This window comes from Leucopleurus acutus (assembly GCF_964270905.1).
Source record: "Leucopleurus acutus genome assembly, chromosome: 7".
Classification (NCBI taxonomy): Eukaryota; Metazoa; Chordata; class Mammalia; order Artiodactyla; family Delphinidae; genus Leucopleurus; species Leucopleurus acutus.
This window is the reverse complement of record NC_139150.1, coordinates 22,695,127-22,718,386: the sequence shown is the minus strand read 5'-3', so window position 1 is coordinate 22,718,386 and position 23,260 is coordinate 22,695,127. Positions and strand designations below refer to the sequence as shown.

General features: G+C 36.9%; 1 protein-coding gene across 6 annotated transcripts in view; it reads left to right on the top strand.

The window, feature by feature from the left end:
* Window positions 1-23,260, top strand: part of MUSK (muscle associated receptor tyrosine kinase) — a gene marked incomplete at its 5' end in the record, with an annotated part of 91,871 nt that overhangs the window by 1,617 nt on the left and 66,994 nt on the right. For all 6 annotated transcript variants that reach the window (XM_082842804.1, XM_082842803.1, XM_082842806.1 and 3 more), the window contains 2 exons: window positions 9,486-9,612; window positions 21,240-21,391. In XM_082842804.1, coding sequence (XP_082698930.1) covers window positions 9,486-9,612; window positions 21,240-21,391 — 279 coding nt within the window. The remainder of the gene's footprint in view (window positions 1-9,485; window positions 9,613-21,239; window positions 21,392-23,260) is intronic.

The following is a 23,260-nucleotide window of genomic DNA, read 5'->3' as shown; positions in this document are numbered from 1 at the left end:
TATTCTAGAAAGAGAAGATTTGTAGCTTCCAGACTTTACAGATGAAGCACACTGTTTATTTTGAAAACTTCAAAAATGGTGGCATAAATGTCACAAAGCCAAAACCCTGACTTCTAAATAAAATAGCCAGATTGTTACCCCAACCTTGTTTATTTGTTCATAATTTATTTACTGCTTTAATTAGACTGTAAAATCAAAAAACTATTTTTGCCTACCTACTCAAAGAGAGTATTTGAGTATTATTAAAAAATGTAAATTAATATGGATTTAACATCAGCCTTAGCCAAAACACCAGGCCTGGAAGAGCAAACATTCATTAACTACACTTACCAGTTCTGAGAATAAACATTATCATGAAAACACAATCCTTCAAATTTTAAATGTTGAAGTACATGGGATATATTGGTACAAAAAACCACATTAATATGTGATTATTTTAATACTATTGAAAGTAATGAAATTGTTCTACACAAAATATCTCTAGTTGTTTTCTCTATTCTTGGCAGAAGGCAATAATGGGAAGAGGCTTTTTAGATGGTACACCTTTTTCCTAAGTCCTTTAGCATGAATGAGTCAAGGTGTCTGCAGCATAATATATCACAAAATAAACCGACACAATTAAAATACTGCAAGAGTATTCCATGGGTTCTTTTCCAACCATCGGCATAGGATTTCCTCAATAAAATTAATAACCCACTTTGTAGAATTAATAGTGTATCGTTATAGTTTTAATTTAATTGATATTCCTAATATTCAAAGACAAAGGGAAAAGTCACTATCTTTCTGAATCATTTCAACTAGTAATACTTTCAATCATGAGCTCAGCATCAAACCATAAGGAGGAAAATTTTATAAACTGTCATGTATGAAAATAGTCAACATTTCACTGAACATTCGCCTTAACCACATTCTTCAATAATATTTAACGCTTTATCAGGGAGTATGAAGTGTATAGTAGGATTTTCTGTAGGAGTATAGTAGTTCATGTAAGCAGCCCTGAATTTGTTAACATGCTATGCACAAAGAACTCCCGTCCAAATTCCAGTTTTAAAATTACCCCATAACTACCATACCTAGAAGCTCTTGAGTCTCAAGTGATTTAACCTGAGGTATATTTTAGTAACTTCTTCTTCTAAATCATGTGTCTACAGGGATAGAATTCACAAATTCGACACACGACCAAGTCAGATCAGGCACAGCTGTCATTGAAATCCAGGATACCAAGTCCTGGATGAATGTTTTATACTAACGTATATTGAAAGAGCGACTCATTCCACGTTTGCGGAAACACAGTTGCTTTAAATATTATTGACCTTAAAGAACAGAAAAAGAGAAGAAATGGCAAGATTTCTACCATATTTCAAAAGGTGAAGTAGGCACCTTCTCAGTGAAATAGGACGTGAGATTATTGGGGGAAAGTGGCAAGTAAGGGATGCCTAGAGGACCTCAAGGAAATGGTCCCATTCAGGAAGATGAGAGAAGTGTATCGATAATGTAGAAGGACCATATGTCCATGCTGAGGACCCGCTGGGACTGGAGACTGCATGCCCTTCATGGTCCTGATCTGCACTGTTGTTTCACTTTATCCAACAATACTTTATGAACATATGAGCAGTGAAGACAGCTGGTTGGATTAGTTCAAGATTGGTACTTTCCAGGGTCAGTGCAGCTAAAGGACTAGAGAGTAAGGGAGCTGAGATTATCTGGCAACATACCATGTCGTCTAGGTCAAATAATGAAGAAAATGAAACAAGGATATTGCAGGTCTGGAAGAGAATGTTACAATCGAGTTCCTTTTCTTGTCCCCAATGCCTTTCTGTGTGTCTTTAGGGAAAGCATGTAGTCACTGTAAGCCTCAGTTTTCTCCTAAAATGAAGGACCTACCAGTGCTCAACTTACAATGTTATGTACTATGCTAAGGATTGTCAATGATTGGTGGCGTGATCACTTCTGGGGAACAAGCACATTTTAGATGAGTCCCTATGAAATCATCTCTTAATCCCAAAGGAATGCCCCCCAGGAGAGGTCATTTCAGAAATTCTAACAGGCTGACCCAGAATTCCTACCTGCCTGTCCCCAGTGTCATTCCTGAAGGCAAGGACCAACAGTGTGTTCTGTGACAAAGAATTAATGATATGGTATTAATAAGTGAGATAACAATAATTATTGAGGTGATCAATGAACCTTACAAGTTCCAAAGACATCATAATAAAAAATAGCTTATGTTTGATTACATCACCAGCAGAATAAATGTGTCAGTTTCTAAGATATGCCAAATGATGAGCAATACTGAACATCCTCTTTCTTTGGGGGATTTGAAAAATTTCCGACACCAAAGTGTTTTGTCATACCGCAAAAACAATACTGTATTCATGATGTTAGAAAAGCATGAATATGTTCCAAGTCTGAGCCCTAATTATACCAGAACAGAAAGGAGCAAATACACCTGACTTCTTTGTTTATTCAGTCATTTGGTTATGTCAGTCAGCAGCTGGTCAATCAGAAGTTGGTATGTCAATGGCCATGTGCTAGAGCCCATAAAAGGGTAATATCATATCCTTCTCAGCAGCTAGTATCCAAGTTAAGTTACTCTTTGGGTACAGAAAAGCATTGTGTTTATTTTCATGTATTTGTTGTTCATGTGGTCCTTGGATTGAGGGAAGAAATAGTGTCCTAGTTTAAACAGGCCCTGGCTGAGATGAAAGCTGGATTGTAGAATGAAAACAAACAGGAGACGGTCTGCTGAGTCAACAAATGTCATTAAATACAACTATGTGATTGTGCCAGTAAAAATCTGAAAGCAGATTTGTTTGGGTAATTTTGGAATATGGGCAAAGTGGACTTAACTGACTATACTCTGCCTATAGGTATTGATATTGATATTGGTGTCAATCATGTTTTTCCCCTTTCTGTAACTAGTACCACACTGAAGACATGGTATAGCTTAGAGTTAAAAGATAGGTACTTTAAATCAAACTTAACTTTGAAGTTCAGTTCTATCACTTCCTGCTTTTGTTTTGTTTAGACAAGTTGTTGAACAATTCGTCGCCCTCATTCCTCATCTGCCAATGGGAATAATAAAAGTATCTGCCTTTATGTTTGTTGTGATACATAAATGAGATCATGAATGAAAAGTATAATGCATGGCTGATAGCAGGTTTTTAATCAGTTTTAGATGCTAAAATTATTAAAAACAGAATCAAATCTCACATGAAACTGTCATGCCACTGAACATTAAGGGAAGCTGTTCTTAGTAAGAGCTCATGTATTTCTCCATGTCTAAGTTTATCAAGACATTCTAAGATTTACTTCTTTGATCTTAACTGATCTCAACAGAGTTTGTGTTGCCTCGTTGGAAAGATAATATGTCTGTTAACTCTGTCACTTCTGCATCTGCATGTTGAATGAGAAGAAACTAATGAATAAAGTTTGGAGCTTTGGGTAAAAATAATTCATGGCCATTAAGAATGATATTGAAAACACAAAATATACAAAAGTTTAAAAGAGAAAATCACCTACACTTCCAGGACTGTAAAGATATTGATATATTTTCTTCCATTTTTTTCTACATATCCTAAAAAAAGATATCATAATAAGATTGTTTATGCAATTCTGCTCCCTGCCACTAAAGCATGAGCATATTTTATATCATCAATATCTTCAAAGTACCATTTGCAGTGACTGTGTAAATAGTATCCTGTTTAGATAACAGTTGCTAATATATGTTGAACATTTGCCTCTCTGAGGAAAAAAAGGCCCTGATATGTTACATTTGTTGACTGCTGTATAAATGCTCCAGTCACAGCCAATTTCCAGGTACCAACAAACACTGAGTTGGGAGGAGATGTATAGTAGCACACCTACAATTTCTACAGACATTAGATGTAAATAACCACAAGAACATAGATAATAGTAAAATATAGAAAAATAATTAGAAAGTGATAAATGTTGAGTATTATTACTTTGTTTTTAACACAATTTATCTAATCAAATTTATATAGTTTAGTTTCTAATAATGGCTCTATTCCGTTATCTTGTTAAATTTCTGAGAAATTAACACGTGACTCTTGCAAGCCAGTACAAGCCAGCTCCAGTAGACCACAGCTAGAAGACAAAGCTGTGTGCCTAACTCTTCTTCCACTTTCACACAATTAGTACAATTTAGTACAATTAATCTATTTTTGTGCAGTGAAATTCATCTATATGCCTTTCCATTTGGGGATTATTTCCTTGGGATAGACTCCTAGAAGTATTATTGGTAATTTGCAGGTAATACAGCAACCAGGAGAACAACTGAATAGTTCAGGTTTCTGTCTCTAAATTATAGGAATCAAATAACACAGAGTGTTCCATATGGACCAAGGACAATGTTAAATGCATTATGTATATTCACTTACTTAATCCTCACGACAAGCCTATGCGGTGGTTTTATTATCTCCATCTACAGCTGAAGATGCCAAGGCAGCTAGTTAAGTGAGTGGGAAGTAAGTGACGGAGCAGGGATTTGAATTCAAGTCCTGTGCTAGAACCTCTTACCGTCTAGTTCCTCAACAGGCTTTCTTTTAAAACAATGAAAGCATTCAATACCATCAGTTAACCATCATTACTTGCATCCCATGACCTTACTATAATATTTTTTGTTTTTTAATCTCTCAATATCTATGTGATTATGCAACTGATTGCTTATTTCATTCATTAGTTGTTTAGAAAAATCTGCTTTCTTTCTTAAGAGACTGACTTTCTCAAACTGTGTTATCCATTACAAATTTGCTTCCACTGCATTGGAAAATTAACATTTCTGTGGCCTTCTGATTTATGTCCTATAATTTTTTATTACAAAGATAATATATATTAATTTTATATATTTTTAAATATTATATAGTATTTTCCTGTAATACTTTGCTGTAAGGTATGGCAAAACAAAAATACAAAGTTACACATAATGCCCACAACTCAGAGGTAAATGATTATAACATTTTGCTCCTCATTCATTTTTCCACTCGTGTGTGTCTGTGTGTGTGGTGTGTGTGTGTGTGTGTAATCTTCTTTAAAAATTTCGTAGCCTATTACTTCACTGTAATATCTTCTGGTAATATTAATTTTAGTTTGGGCTTCGTTTGAGTCTATATTTTTAAATAATTAAGCTTCATGATTGTTGTATCTTCCTGATGGAGTGCTCCTTTTATCATTAAGTAGTATTTCTCTTCACTCTTTAAAGGCTTACTTATCACCTCATATTCCATTTTTTCTTATATTAGTACTACTTTATTGCTTTATCACTTTGTTTTGTTTACTTCGTATATATTTTCCATTCTCTTTATATCCAATGTTTCTGTTTTAATTTATTTAGGCATGTCTTTTGTGTTTTTTAATCCTGTATGATAGTGTCTGCCTTTCCATAGATCAGTTTATACCATGGGTGTTTACTGTGATTTCTGATATATTTGGCCATGTTTCTTCCACATTAATTTGTGTCTTCTGTTAACTATACCTTTTCTTGGCTTATTTATCCTTTTCTGCTTCTTCATCATTTTTTTTTAATTGATACAGTTCTAGTCTCTTTTTTCTTCCGCTACTCTGGAAGTTTGGGGTTTTAATCTATTATTTTAGTGGTAAGCATTAATGAAATTTTAACAATATGTCTCTAACCATATATTTTCTCCCCGTGTTTAGAGTTATTCAGTGTTTCTGTCATCTTCCTGCTTACCGTAAAGAACTTAGAATGTTTTAACAATCTGCTGAACTTCTTCCCTAAACTTTCTTCTTATAATTGTTTGTCTAGAATTCTAGTTCCACTCTTTTATTAAACACAAAAATTATTGAGTTTAAAAAATATATATTCCACAGTGTCGAAAATTGCAATTATTTTTTACCACCATCTATGCTAACTACAGTTTCTCATCACTGGCCCCTTTCTTTGGGGTACAAGTTATTTCTTATGGAGTTTATATACTTTCAGTAACTGTTTCAGAGAAGGTCTCAGTGGTAAATACTCTCAGCATTTGTCTGTGTATTTACTTTGTCTTCATTTAAAAAAAAAATGATTATCTAAGCTGGCTATAGAATTCCAGACTAACAGTTATTTTTTTCTCACCCTTTTAAAAATACTGGTCCATTGCCTTTTGGTATCAACTGTTGCCAAGTAATATCAGGTGAGCCTAATTGGCATTCTTCTTAAGGTGACTGATCTTTTCTTTCTAGTAAGGTTTAAGATTTTCTTTATCTTAAATTTTCTACAGTTTCAATCCAGTGTATCTAAGGATAAATTTATTTTTCTTTATCTGGCTTGATGCTTAGTGGAAACTTTCAATGTGAATATTTCTGCTTTTTTTTTCACTTTTGAAAAATGATCAGTGATTTATCCCTTTACATATTACTTCTGTGCCATTTCTTCTATTTTATTTTTTTTTGGAACTTCTGATAGAAGTTTATTAGCGCCTGTCTGTTTTTATGTCTCCTAACTATTCTTTAATACTTTTAATTTCTTTATTTCTTTGTACAGCATTCTGTATATATTAATGGCCATTTTAGTGCAAAGTTGGGAAAAGGGGTGCCTTGCTGCCTAGATATAAAAGATGTCATTTCACCTAGAAATTCTGCCCTCTTCTTTCACCTACTTTCTCTCAACCTTTTAAAAAATTTATGCCTTTTATAAAGGCCTCAGTAATAGAGTTTGGTTCATTTAAACAATACATTAGTCAGTGTGCTAGCCCTCCAGATAGAGAGAGGTCTGAGACATGGTCCCTGACCCAAAGCTTAAGGTTTTTTATAACTGAGTGTGGGACAAAGACATAAATCATTCTAATAGCATCTGTGTGGCAAGTGCTATGAGTGACATATATAGGATGACCCAAGGTTAAAGAAAAGGGCATTTGGTTCTATCTAGGAAGTCAGGGAGATTGGGAGGAGATGATGCTGAAACTGGACCTTAAGAAAAGAATAACACTTACGAAAGAGATATGGGCTAAGTGGACACTCCCAACCACCATTTCCCTTACTCTCAGCCAATGAGTTTGCCTCTGAGTTTACTGAAAAAAATAAGTTTCATTTAGACACTGTATGCATTTTTTTTAAAATTTTTTTTTTTTTTTGCGGTACGCGGGCCTTTCTCTGTTGTGGCCTCTCCCGTTGCGGAGCACAGGCTCCGGACGCACAGGCTCAGTGGCCATGGCTCACGGGCCTAGCCGCTCTGCGGCATGTGGGATCTTCCCGGACCCGGGCACGAACCCGCATCCCCTGCATCGGCAGGCGGACCCTCAACCACTGCGCCACCAGGGAAGCCCTGGATGCATTTTTAAATGGCCAATGTGCCAGTTTTTTCTTGTTTTATGGGGCTGTCACCCCCTACCCTGCATCTAAAATATTGCTCACACTACTTACTTGGCTTTCCTAGGCACCTTGCATTTTAACTAAAATGACCATATAATTTACTGTCCAAACTCAGGTATTTTTGGAGTATGGGGGTACTATTAATAATTATGCCAGGATAGCAGGCATAACTGATTATTATAGCTGATCATTTTATGTATCTATCCTACCTTATCATCTATATTGTGGACTCTTACCAGGCAGAGATGTGCTTTACACATCTTTTTGCTTCCAGTCAACCCAGTGCCTGCTCCATGAAAAATCGTAAATAAATCTTTGATAAATAATAACAAAGCAGTGATGATAATTATTTTAAATCAGATTATACAATGGGGTAGATTTTCAGACTCACCCAAATACAGGGGCCGGCACTTTCTCACACCATCAAACCCTTGAGGTGACCAGGACCTCACCCCTTTGTTTTGGTGGGATTCTCAGATTTGTAAATTGAAGTGGGGTGCATCCCTTTACCAACACATTCTCATCCTTCTTAACTTCTCTTTCCTCCCCAATTCTTCTAAGCCAGGTGACCCTCATTTCATGGAGGTGGGAGGAGAGAGGGACCATGTTTATGGCCTCTCTTCCTTTTGTCTTTCTTTTTGTAACACACACACACACACACACACACACACACACACACCAAGCAAAAACAAACAAACAAAACCCCCAGCTTTATTGAGATATAATTCACATACCAGTCTCTTTGGGTAAAGTATACGGTTCACAGAGCTGTGCATTCATCATCATAATCAATTTTAGAACATTCTTATTACACCTATTTGAAATCCTGCATTCCTTAGCCATAGATTACTCCCTAAGCCCTCCATCCTCTTCCCAATTCCTAGACAATCACTCATGTATTTTCTGTCTCTACAGATAATGACTATTCTGGATATTTTATATAAATGAAATTGTACAGTATGTCGTTCTTGTGACTGGCTTCTTTCACTTAGTTTATTGTTTCCAAGTTTCACCCATGTTGTAGCACGTATCAATACTTTGTTTCTTCTTATTGTCAAATACTATTTCGTTGAATGGATATACCACATTTTGTTTATCCATTAATCTGTTGGCAGACACTTGGGTTGCTCCACCTTTTGGCTACTATGAGTAATGTTGCTTTGAACGTGGATGGACAAATATCTGAGTCTCTGCTTTCAGTTCTTTTGGGCATATATCCAGAAGTGGAATTGCTGGATCATATATTAATTCTATGCTTATCTGAGGAACGACCATCCTGTTTTCCACAGTGGCTCTGCCATTTTACATTCCCACCAACAATGCACAAAGGTTCTAATTTTTCCACATCCTTGCCAGTATTTGTTGTTATATTTCTTTTTTATTATAACCATTCCAGTGTGTGTAAACTAGTATCTTACTGAGGTTTTGGTTTGCATTTCCTTAATAGCTAATGATGTTGAGCATCTTTTTACATGCTTGTTGTCCATCTGTATACATTCTTTGGAGACAGGTCAGTTCATATCCTTTGCTCATTTGTTGTTTGGGTTGTCTTTTTATTATTGAGTCTTTTTCTAATCTTCTCATAATTCAGATGTGAATTCTTTATAAATCTGATGAACCTTCACCTTCAAAGCCTCTCATTTACAGGAGCCCCCTTCTAAGACCTCTGGTGGTTTCTAGCAATGTGTTCATATAAACATACATTTTAACAAAATTTGGGAAAAATTGTTTTTAAACAGAAATTGTTAAGATTGCTTTCTCTTTTCACTTTGACTTCCCTTCAGTGACACTTCCCTTCAAGTTGATTGGTGTTAGAGAGGCAACAGACATTTTGTATTAATAATTTTATATATTTTTTCTTAAAAAGAACACCTAAATTATATAACTTTGAACTTCACAAAACCTGGATCTGCCTCTACCCATATATAATAAATCTAAGTCCGACTCTCCTGAAAGCCTTCTCTTTTGATTCTCAAATGCCTACTTTAGAAGTAGCAACAAAATCCTCTGCACAAAATTTTTCCTTCCTTTTGGCAAATTTCTACTATGGGGAAATGTCATTCTCATTCAGGTATGTGGTGGCCTCTGACTACTTACAGAAGAGTTAGTAAGCAGTACTGTAGAATGCTCTCATTTGATTTCTCCTCTCCTTTCAGCCCCTGTCATCACCACTCCTCTTGAAACAGTGGATGCCTTAGTTGAAGAAGTGGCTACTTTCATGTGTGCAGTGGAATCCTATCCTCAGCCTGAAATTTCCTGGACCAGAAATAAAATTCTCATTAAGTAAGTATTCTGCCTTTTTCCAGCAAGGATCCCCAAGGCTGCCTTGAGATTCATCTTTGTCATAAATGTAATCACAGCTCTGGCAGTACTAAAGTTCACCTTCTAGAATACGTAAAATGCAAATTTCCTCATTTTATAAATGTAAGATCTGAACTTCAGTGAGGTTGAGAGAATTGCCCAACATAAAGTGATTTAACTGATATGGGGAAGTCAGGGTTATTTCATGGATCCCAGGTTAGGACCTAGAAGAAGTTTCACAGTAATTAGGAAACATCATGATATCCTAATTCTGGGGGTACATGTTCCAGGACACTCTGGGGAGTTAATAGGGACCAGCCTCATTTCTTGTACTTCTAATATCCCAATCAAGTGATGCATGTGGTCTAGGAATCTGACCTCTAGGTGACCATGACTTTTTCTTTTGAAAGTCAGAAAGGACTCCTGATGTATATAGTGAGGTAGCCTCTCAAACAGATAAAATTTCTACTTGGCACATAAAGGTTAGGCTATCCTTTCCCCATTACAATAGCTATCTGATCAAAAATACTCTAAAAATCTGTAACAAATGTAACCACTGGCTTTCTAGCAGGCCACAGAGCTTGCCTTAGGACTAGAGCATTTAACTCCTCCACAAACTGGAACTTGAACTCCACATCCATGAACTTGGATGGGGAAAAATTACATCTTTGTTTTCACTAAGCTCCAATTGAAATTTATCATTTCCTTCTACTATATATGTTGTAATGTGGAAAACTACCCTGGGCTGCAGAAGCCTTCAAGTACTCTACCAGGCACGCTATCCCAGAAGTCCTGGAATAGGAAAGCTCACAGACCAAATTAAGATGCCTGAAATACAGTTTATTAAATAAATTTAAAAGACATGGATAGAGAAAGGAATGGAAACTACCAGAGGGTTTCCATAGGTGTGCGCTCTGTTCACGATGTTTCTGTTTGGCTGAAGGCTTCCCTAAGCCGTGTGGCTGACAGGGTCTTGGTGCTCTGGCCTGTTGTGCTGAGTTCAGGACACTGGACCACCAGAGACCTCCAGGCCCCATGTAATATCAATTGGTGAGAGGTCTCCCAGAGATCTCTGTCTCAATGCTAAGACCCAGCTCCACCCAATGGCCAGCAAGCTCCAGTCTGGATACCCCATGCCAAACAACTAGCAAGACAGGAACACAAGCACACCCATTAGCAGGGAGGCTGCCTAAAATCACACTAAGTTAACGACACCCCAAAACTCACCGCTGGATGCAGCCCTGCCCAACAGAAAGACAAGATCGAGCCCCATCCATCAGAACACAGGCACCAGTCCCCTCCACCAGGAAGCCTACACAAGTCACTGAACCAACCTTACCGACTGGGGGCAGACACCAAAAGCAATGGGAGCTACAAAACTGCAGCCTGTGGAAAGGAAACCCCAAACACAGTAAGTTAAGCAAAGTGAGAAGACAGAGAAATATGCAGCAGATGAAGGAGCAAGGTAGAAACCCACCAGACCAAACAAATGAAGAGGAAATAGGCAGTCTGCCTGAAAAAGAATTCAGAGTAATGATAGTAAAGATGATCCAAAATCTTGGAAATAGAACAGAGAAAATACAAGAAACATTTAACAAGGAACTAGAAGTACTAAAGAGCAAACAAACACTGATGAACAACACAATAAATGAAATTAAAAATTCTCTAGAAGGAATCAATAGCAGAATAACTGAGGCAGAAGAATGGATAAGTGACCTGGAAGATAAAATAGTGGAAATAACTACTGCAGAGCAAAGTAAGAAAAAACAAATAAAAAGAACTGAGGACAGTCTCAGAGACCTCTGGGACAACATTAAATGCTCCAACATTCAAATGATAGGGTCCCAGAAGAAGAAGAGAAAAAGAAAGTGTCTGAGAAAATATTTTAAGAGATTATAGTTGAGAACTTCCCTAACATGGGAAAGGAAATAGTCAATCAAGTCCAGGAAGCACAGAGAGTCCCATACAGGGTAAATCCAAGGAGACACACGCCAAGACACATATTAATCAAACTATCAAAAATTAAATACAAAGAAAAAATATTAAAAGCAGCAAGGGAAAAGCAACAAATAACATAAAGGGAATATGCATAACATTAACAGCTGACCTTTCAGCAGAAACTCTGCAAGCCAGAAGGGAGTGGCAGGACATATTTAAAGTGATGACAGGGAAAAACCTACAACCAAGATTACTCTACCCAGCAAGGATCTCATTCAGATTCGATGGAGAAATTAAAACCTTTACAGACAAGTAAAAGCTAAGAGAATTCAGCACCAGCAAACCAGCTTTACAGCACATGCTAAAGAAACTTCTCTAGGCAGGAAACACCAGAGAAGGAAAAGGCCTAGAAAAACAAACCCAAAACAGTTAAGAAAATGGTAATAGGAACATATACATTGATAATTACCTTAAATATAAATGGATTAAATGCTCCAACCAAAAGATGAAGACTGGCTGAATGGATACAGAAACAAGACCCATTATGTGCTATCTACAAGAGACCCACTTCATACCTAGGGGCACATACAGACTGAAAGTGAGGGGATGGAAAAAGATATTCCATGCAAATGCCAATCAAAAGAAAGCTGGAGTAGCAATTCTCATATCAGACAATATAGACTTTAAAACAAAGACTTTTACAAGAGAAAAGAAGGACACTACAGAATGATCAAGGCATCAATCCAAGAAGAAGATATAACAATGGTAAATACTTATGCACCCAACATAGGAGCACCTCAATACATAAGGCTAATGCTAACAGCCATAAAAGGGGAAATCAACAGTAACACAATCATAGTAGGGGACTTTAACACCCCACTTTCACCAATGGACAGATCATCCAAAATGAAAATGAATAAGGAAACACAAGCTTTAAATGACACATTAAATAAGAGGGACTTAATTGATTTTTATAGGACATTCCATCCAAAAACAACAGAAAAGACTTTCTTCTCAAGTGCTTATGGAACATTCTCCAGGATAGACCATATTTTGGGTCACAAATCAAGCCTTGGTAAATTTAAGAAAATTGAAATCGTATCAAGTATCTTTTCTGACCACAATGCTATGAGACTAGATATCATTCACAGGAAAAAAACTGTAAAAAATACAAACACATGGAGGCTAAACAATACACTACTTAATAACGAAGTGATCACTGAAGAAATCAAAGAGGAAATCAAAAAATACCTAGAAACAGATGACAATGAAAACATGACAATCCAAAACCTATGGGATGCAGCAAAAGCAGTTCTAAGAGGGAAGTTTATAGCAATACAATCTGACCTAAAGAAACTAGAAACATATCAAATAAACAACCTCACCTTACACCTAAAGCAATTAGAGAAAGAAGAACAAAAAATCCCCAAAGTTAACAGAAGGAAAGAAATCATAAAGATAAGATCAGAAATAAATGAAAAAGAAATGAAGGAAACAACAGCAAAGATCAATAAAACTAAAAGCTGGTTCTTTGAAAAGATAAACAAAATTGATAAACCACTAGCCAGATTCATCAAGGAAAAAAAAGGGAGAAGACTCAAATCAACACAATTAGAAATGAAAAAGGAGAAGTAACAACTGACACTGCAGAAATACAAAGGATCATGAGAGATTACTACAAGCAACTGTATGCCAATAAAATGGAAAACCTAGAAGAAATGGACAAATTCTTAGCAAAGCACAACCTTCCAATACTGAACCAGGAAGAAACAGAAAATATAAACAGACCAATCACAAGCACTGAAATTGAAACTGTGATTACAAATCTTCCAACACACAAAAGCCCAGGACCAGATGGCTTCAGAGGCGAATTCTATCAAACATTTAGAGAAGAGCTAACACCTATCCTTCTCAAACTATTCCAAAATATAGCAGAGGGAGGAACACTCCCAAACTCATTCTAAGAGGCCACCCTCACCCTAATACCAAAACCAGACAAAGATGTCACATAAAAAGAAAACTACAGGCCAATATCACTGATGAATATAGATGCAAAAAATCCTCAACAAAATACTAGCAAACAGAATCCAACAGCACATTAAAAGGATCATACACCATGATCAAGTGGGGTTTATCCCAGGAATGCAAGGATTCTTCAATATACGCAAATCAAGCAATGTGATACACCATATTAACAAACTGAAGGATAAAAACCATATGATCATCTCAATAGATGCAGAAGAAGCTTTTGACAAAACGCAACACAGATTTATGATAAAAAACCCTCCAGAACATAGGCAGAGAGGGAACTTACCTCAACCTAATAAAGGCCATATATGACAAGCCCACAGCCAACATTGTTCTCAGTGGTGAAAAACTGAAACCATTTCTTCTAAGATCAGGAACAAGACAAGGTTGCCCACTCTCACCACTGTTATTCAACATAGTTTTGGAAGTTTTAGCCACAGCAATCAGAAGAAAAAGAAATAAAAGGAATCCACATCAGAAAAGAAGTAGGGCTGTCACTGTTTACAGATGACATGATACTATACAGAGAGAATCCTAAAGATGCTACCAGAAAACTACTAGAGCTAATCAATGAATTTGGTAAAGTAGCAGGATACAAAATTAATGCACAGAAATCCCTTGCATTCCTATACACTAATGATGAAAATATGAAAGAGAATAAACCTATCTAAGGAAACAAAAGACCTGTATGCAGAAAACTATAAAACACTGATGAAAGAAATTAAAGATGATACAAACAGATGGAGAGATATACCATGTTCTTGGATTGGAGGAATCAGCATTGTGAAAATGGCTATGGTACCCAAAGCAATCTACAGATCCAATGCAATCTCTATCAAACTACCAATGGCATTTTTCACAGAACTAGAACAAAAACTTTCACAATTTGTATGGAAACACAAAAGACCCCGAATAGCCAAAGCAATCTTGAGAAAGAAAAATGGAGCTGGAGGAATCAGGCTCCCTGACTTCAGACTATACTACAGAGCTACAGTAATCAAGACAGTATGGTACTGGAACAAAAACAGAAATATAGATCAATGGAACAGGATAGAAAGCCCAGAGATAAACCCACGCACATATGGTCACCTTATCTTTGATAAAGGAGGCAAGAATATACAGTGGAGAAAAGACAGGCTCTTCAATAAGTGGTGCTGGGAAAACTGGACAGCTACATGTAAAAGAATGAAATTAGAACACTCCCTAACACCATGCACAAAAATAAACCCAAAATGGATTGAAGACCTAAATGTAAGGCCAGACACTATCAAACTCTTAGAGGAAAACATAGGAAGAACACTCTTTGACATAAATCACAGCAAGAACATTTTTACCCACCTCCTTGAGAAATGGAAATAAAAACAAAAATAAACAAATGGGACCTAATAAACTTAAAAGCTTTTGCACAGCAAAGGAAACCATAAACAAGATGAAAAGACAACCTTCAGAATGATAGAAAATATTTGCAAACGAAGCAACTGACAAAGGATTAATCTCCAAAATATACAAGTAGCTCATGCAATTCAGTATCAATAAAACAAACAACCCTATCCAAAAATGGGCAGAAGACCTAAACAGACATTTCTCCAAAGAAGATATACAGATTTCCAACAAACACATGAAAGGATGCTCAACATCACTAATCATTAGAGAAATGCAAACCAAAACTACAGTGAGGAGCTTCCCTGGTAGCACAGTGGTTGAGAGTCCGCCTGCCGATGCAGGGGACGCGGGTTCGTGCCCCAGTCTGGGAAGATCCCACATGCCGCGGAGTGGCTAGGCCTGTGAGCCATGGCCGCTGAGCCTGCGCGTCCAGAGCCTGTGCTCAGCAACGGGAGAGGCCACAACAGTGAGAGGCCCGCGTACCGCAAAAAAAAAAAAAAAAAAAAAAAAAAACTACAGTGAGGTATCACCTCACACTAGTCAGAATGGCCATCATCAAAAAATCTACAAACAATAAATGCTGGGGAGGGTGTGGAAAAAAGGCAACCCTCTTGCACTGTTGGTGGGAATGTAAATTGATACAGACACTATGGAGAACAGTATGGAGGTTCCTTATAAAACTAAAAATAGAACTACCATATGACCCAGCAATCCCACTTCTGGGTATATACCCTGAGAAAACCATAATTCAAAAAGAGTCATGTACCACAATGTTCATTGCAGCACTATTTACAACAGCCAGGACATGGAAGCAACCTAGGTGTCCATCGACAGATGAATGGATGAAGAAGATGTGGCACATATATACAATGGAATATTACTCAGCCATAAAAAGAAATGAAATTGAGTTATTTGTAGTGAGGTGGATGGACCTAGCGTCTCTCATACAGAGTGAAGTAAGTCAGAAAGAGAAAAACAAATACCATATGCTAACATATATATACGGAATCTAAAAAAAAAAAAAGAAAAATGGTTTTTATGAACCTAAGGAAAGGACAGGAATAAAGACACAGATGTAGAGAATGGACATGAGGACATGGGGAGGGGGAAGGGTAAGCTGGGACGAAGTGAGAGAGTAGTATTGACCTATATACACCACCAAATGTTAAATAGGTAGCTAGTGGGAAGCAACTGCATCACACGGGGAGATCAGCTCGCTGCTTTGTGACCACCTAGAGGGGTGGGATAGGGAGGGTGGGAGGGAGATGCAAGAGGGAGGGGATATGGGGATATATGTATACATATAGCTGATTCACTTTGTTATACAGCAGAAACTAACAAAACATTGGAAAGCAATTTTACCCCAATAGCAATGTTAATAAAATACATAGATAGAAACAGGGGGAAAGAAATAGGGCAAGTTAATATACTTAGGAATCTTGGTTTACTTAATGTTTATATGTCCAGTCTCTCTTCCCTGTGCCTCAGATGTCCCCACTGTGGTGTTCTTACAAGAAACAGAGTTGAGGTTGAGCAAGGGCCCACAGGTGGAGGGTTCCTGAAGCCAATGATATATATTTGCCCTGTTGGAGGGATGCAGGGATAAATATACCTGGCCGGAGCTTGTCAATTAGCCTGCTCAACAGCCATGGATTTTAACTGTGTTTCCTGGATACAGCTCATGGGACCATAATGGGGCCATACTGCATATCACCAGTGGGTGGTTGTTTTCAAGGTGACAAAGTTGTCAGTCTAGAGGTGGCAGAATTATGAACTTGTCTTTCCATCTCTTCCTACCATAAATAATGCTCTTCTTTGTTCCATCATATTTTTAATTTATTCCATCTACGTTTAGTAGGTGGCAATTTTATTTACTACCTATATTCAACACAATTTATCAATTCTGCCTATATTTCATAAGTCAGTAGCTTACTTTTTATCTCTACTTACAAGTCATTTTACCAGTATCTCATAAGTTATTAGCTTTACAATTTATATGCTTAACACTTTTTATGAGTTTTATCCATCTTATGTTTTTGTCTTCTATAATAAAGTTGACTATTCCTAAACAATACAGGAAAACCTCATTTAATATACATCATGAATAACAGTGGTAATAAAGTACCTGTGACACTATTATGGTAGAAGTTATAAATAGTTTTATATTACAACATGATGTAATATATTACTGTTGCTTATATATTGGGATATTATTTATATTCTTCTCTACTTTGAAATTATAATAGTTGTTAGATAGCATTCAGTATTCAAAAGTCCATATTCAAAGACTACTCTCCCCATCATCATCTTTTAACTTGTCCAAGAAGGAAGTTTGTTGCCTACGTTGTCAAATAACTTTGAAAAATATTGCCCTATAATCCTCTCATGTGTTTATCTCCCAATATTGTAAGTAGATGAAGAAATGGACAACCAATGACAAATCATGCAAAGAAAATCAACATTATAAGTCTGGTTCAGGAAACCATAAATATTCTAACTTGGCTTATAATACTATGAATAAAATTACTTTTAATAAATTTAAACCTTCCCTTTATTGTATGGCAAAAATATGTTACAAATAAATAAGAAATAAATGGAGCAAGAGGTTCAGATAGTTGTTAGTCAAAGGATATGTGAAATAGGAAGAAATTATGTTTTGAAAATACAATTGAGTGCTTCTTGAGGAATAATGAATAACTTTACACAGGAGATACTCGACAAGCATTACCTCAGCCAGGTGATAAAGGTCAATATCAATAGTGAGAAATTATATTGATAGTAGTACCCTTGTTATGATGTGACGAAATGGCACTCTACCTGTGGTCTTCCTCCCCAAAGCTATAAACCCAATTTAATCATGATAAAAGCATATGACAAATTCCAATAGAGGAGCATCCTACAAAATATTTGACCAGTACTCTTCAAAACTGTCAAGTCATCAAAAGCAAGGAAAGTCATAGAAAATGTCAAAGCTAGAAGGAGCCTAAGGAAATGGGACAAATAAATTAAATGTAGTAGCCTGGAAGAGATTATGCGACAGAAAAAGACATTAGGTAAAAACAAAACAAATCTGAATAAACTATGACTTTAGTTAATAATGTATCAATAGTGATTCATTACCTGTAACAAATGTACCATACTTACCTAAGATGTGGGAAACTGGATGTAGGGGGTATATGTGAATTCTCTATACTACCTTTCCAATTTTTCTATAAATCTAAAACAGTTCTGAAAAATTTCTCTTTGACATAAATCATAGCAATATGTTTTTGAATCTGTCTCCTAAGGCAAAAGAAATAAAAGCAAAAATAAACAAATAGGACCTAATTAAACTTGAAAGCTTTTGCACAGCAAGGGAAAATAACAACAAAACAAAAAGACAAGCTGCAGAATGGGAGAAAATATTTGCGAATGATATGACCAGTAAGGGGTTAATATCCAAAATATATAAACAGCTCATACAACTCAGTATCAAAAAGAAAACCAAACAATCCAATCAAAAAATGGGCAAAAGGCCTGAATAGACATCCTTCCAAAGAAGACATACAGATGGCAAACAGGCACACAAAAAGATGCTCAACATCACTAATTATTAGAAAAAACAACAATAAGATATCACCTCTCACCAGTCAGCTATCATAAGTCTACAAATAACAAATGTTGGAGGGGGTGTGCAGAAAATGAAACCCTTGTACACTACTGATGGGAAAGTAAGTGGTGTGGCCTCTATGTAAAACAGTATGGAGGTTCCTTAAAAAGCTAAAAATAAAGTATTATATGATCCAGCAATTCCACTCTGGGGTATATATCCAGAAAAAATGACAACACTAATTTGAAAAGATATATGCACCCCAAATTCATAGCAGTAGTATTTACAATAGCCAAGACATGGAAGCAACCCATGTGTCCGTAACAGATGAATGGGTAAAGAAGATGTGGTATATATTTAGAATGGAATCTTAGCCATAAAAAAGAATGAAATTCTGCCATTTGCAGCAACATGCATGGACTTAGAGAATATTATGCTTAGTGAAATAAGTCAGATGGGGAACAACAAATACTGTATGATACCACCTACATATGAAATCTAAAAAGTAATACAAATGAATGTATATGCAGAACAGAAACAGATTCACATAGAAAACAAACTAGTGGTTACCAAAGGGGAGAGGGATGGGGGAGGGGCAAATTAGGCATATGGGATTAAGAGATACATACTATTATGTAGAAAATAGATGAGCAGCAAGGATATATTGTATAGCACAGGGAATCATAGCCATTATCTTGTAATAACTTTTAATGGAGTATAATCTGTAAAAATACTGAATCACTATGCTATGTACACCTGAAACTAATATAATATTGTAAATCAAGTATACTTCAATAAAAAAGAAGAACAATTTACATTTTGAAAATTATAAATACTTGTGTCCCTCACAATCTAAAAGCAATTTATGTACTTGAATTAAGCAGCAGTGATACAACAGATTATAAATCTTGGAAGTTTATATTTCAGAGTGGCTGGACTCTTGGTTCACAAGCACATCTGTAAGATATTCCAATATTCATATTTTCCATGAAAACTTATACAAAGCAAAAACTACATGAGAGTGAATATCATGGCTATCCTCAGTTATTTGATGTGATTTAATGAACTACCCAGTGATTATATTATCCTTAGTCACATTAGACCAAAAATTACTCCATCCCTTTTTTCCTCTTTAAGATCAGTGTGTGATGGGAGCCACCCATTGAATTAGAAAAATCAAAATTCCATTCCCTTTACAGTTTTTGTTTTCATGTCGTGTTAGTTTTTCCCATTTCTACTGTAACAAATTACCGCACATTTCATGGCTTGAAACACAAATTTACTATCTCCCAGTTTCGGAGTTCAGAAGTCTGAAATAGGGCTCTTTGGGCGAAAATCCAGGTGTTGGCGGGGCTGCATGCTTTCTGGAGGCTCCAGAGGAAAGTCTGATTTCTTGCCTTCCCTAGCTTCTCGGAGCTGCCTGCGCTTCTTGGCCCCTTCCTGCATTTTCAAAGCCAGCAGCTGTGTCACTCCATACTCTGCCTCCACCGTCACAGCTCATCCTCTGATCCTCCTGCTTCCCTCTTCCATCTTTTAAGGACCCTAATGATGACATTGGGTCCCTCTGGATAATCCAGGATACTCTATTTTAAGATCCCTGACATCTGCAAAATCCCTTTTGCCCTGTAAGGTAACATATTCACAGGTTCTGGGGATTCAGACATGGATCTTTGCTGGGGGTGGGGTGCTCTACTCTGCCTAATACACGGATTTAGCGTAAAGGATATTTGGTCATAAAACTCACTTTTAGGTTGATGCTTCCTCTCAAATTTCTTTCTTTTGTTCTAATTTCCTTCTCAACATTCACACTGCATGTCATTTAGTGAGATAATATATGTGTAAAACCTGTATTTTTACAGTTTGAACCTTTTTTGCTTCCTTATGTGTCCCAAGGAACTAGCACTGTACCTGGCACTTGTTAGGCACTCAACAAACATTTGATTAATGAATGAACAAATAGTTAAGTGGTAGTTACTTCTATAAATATTTAACTCTTTCTTTTTTTTTCCATTTTTTAAAATTGAGGTATAGTTGATTTACAATGTATTAGTTTCAGGTGTACAGCAAAGAGATTCGGTTCATATATACATACACACACACATGCTCTTTTTCAGATTCTTTTCCCTTATAGGTTATTACAAGATATTGAATATATTTCCCTGTGCTATACAGCAGGTCCTTGTTGTTTATCTGTTTTATATACAGTAGTGAGTATCTGTTTATCCCTTTCTGCTAATCGCACTTATGTGTGTGTGTGTGTGTGTGTGTGTGTGTGTTTTCATTATCTAGCTGCTACTTCCCAGTAAATATGGGGCAGAACTCATATCTTGGGTAATGATATATACTTTCCTAAATAAATAACTTTATGTTTGGTCTCATCAACAGACATCACCTTCTGAAGTTATTTTTGAAGGACTCAACACTGCTCTGATTATTGGAGCCTAGGAAAGATTAGAATATAATGTCAGCTTTCAATTCCCAAATAAGCTTATTGTTATTCCCAAGCTTATTTCAATTCCCAAATAAGCTTATTGTTATTCAGAACTCAATCGAATTTCCTCTTACCTTTAGTCTACTTCCTCCATTGGTAAGCCATCTGTGTGATCATTTAATCATAGCCAAAACATCACAGATGGGGCCCTAACCTGCCATAATCCTCTGCGACCCACAGGCTCTTTGACACCCGGTACAGCATTCGGGAGAACGGTCAGCTCTTCACCATCCTGAGCGTGGAAGACAGCGATGACGGCATTTACTGCTGCATAGCCAACAATGGCGTGGGAGGAGCTGCCGAGAGCTGTGGAGCTCTGCAAGTGAAGATGAGTGAGTAGGAAAGAGAATCATCCATTGATTCCAAAACTGACTTGTAACATTTTGAAGCAGGCAGTAAATAGAGCCTCCCGCATACCTGTATGTTCAGGCAGCCAGACAAGTTCAAGTTCAAATCACAACCTTGAGACAGTCCCACACCTCTTATTCCTGCCATCAACCACCATCCTACAGGCAAGCCTCATTGTTCTCTACCGTCTCCCATTTTCATGCCTTTATATGTCTCTTTATTTGCGCCACCCTGACATCTTTCACCAGGAGCTTCCCTTTAGAATCTTTACCCCATACCTTCAAAGCAGTTTCATGACAACCAAACACCCTTTTAATCTAAAACCTCTTTGCAGACACTTCTCCTACCCTTTTGCCTTGTTTCAAACTTGATTTTCTTGAGCGACTTTTCAAACTTGAGTGACTTTTCTGCTTAAAGGGAGGCTATTTCTTCCCCACTTCATGTCAACAAGGCTAGCATGTACTGATGTTTCATTGTGGCTTTTAAGCCATTATATTTTGTATTCCTGTGCAAAACCTTTCCTCTGATGAGGGTTTTTGCCATTTTCACATTCTCTCTAACTCTATTCATCAAGTCAGCTACTCACTTCTAGGTCCTCTCCCATATTTCTCAAAGATTTTGATTCCAGATTTACTAAATTTCTATCCATTCCTACTCCTGCCATTATCCTAAGCGATTTCAACAGCCATGATTCAGAGCCACTGTCCACTTCATCCTATAGCTCCTTGACCTTCACAAGTCCAGTGATGTTTGCCTTAACTCTTTATCAGTCTACCCAATCTATGACCTTGTCACCCCCAAGAAATGGACTGTATTTCAAATCTTAAACCCCAGTAGGTCACATCCTGAACATGGACATTTCTATTTCCAGCTCTGTCCGATGAGGAAACTAGTTTCCCACACTCAGGATTTGCCTCCAAACTGAAGGCACAAACTCCATCTGTCTCCTTCTCAGCTAAGAACAGAGTCTAGCTTTCTCACACCCTTCCTCCCATTCCATACGATCACAATCATGGTCATGTTCTCCTGCCCTTAACTCCATTGGGGGGGGGGTCTCTGTTCCACCAATGGGCACTTCATCCAATTCTCTCTTCACTTTGCTCTCTGTCCTACCTAGTGTGGCATCATCTCGCAGCCCTTACCAGCATCCTCAAATCTCATGACCCCCTGTGCTATAGCACCTGCTGCTTGCAAACTCTCAACCTTGTAATGAAGTAACCTTTATTTTCTCCTCTCTGATGTCACAGTACTGATGAGAAAAATCACAGAAACATGCATATTGGCACCATACAAAGCACGGTGGAATCCAGTTCCACCCGGAAAGTTTATTATGAGGTTTTGTTGTTGACTTTATCACTATTTCTTACATCTTTTATCTTTCGGTTTTATTGTTATTGTTTTGCTGGAGGAAGTGTTTTGCTGCTTCTTTTCAGTGTGAGCACGTGAGATGCATTTTCTGAATGTTTGTGTGGCTGAAAGTCTTTATTTTGCACTCCAATTGTTTCTCCTCATATTTCCTACATATCTATCTTGATATTCTACTTTCTAGGAGATTTATTTGGCTTTTCCTCCTATACCATGGATTTGGTCTTCAGTATGACCATTCTGCTATTCTGACCTTATATTCTGTACTTTGATCTTAAAAACCCGTATTTTTAATTTCTAGGTATTATTTTTTCCCTGACTGCTCCTTTTCTCCATAGCCAACTTTATGTGTATGATGCAACATTCACTCAACTAAGGATACTATTAATGCACTTTTTTAAAGCATTTTCTTCTTTCACCTGCTTTATTTCTGTTTTCTTCAGGCTAAGTTTTGATTTTATTTTGATTCTCTTTCTTCATGTTCATGG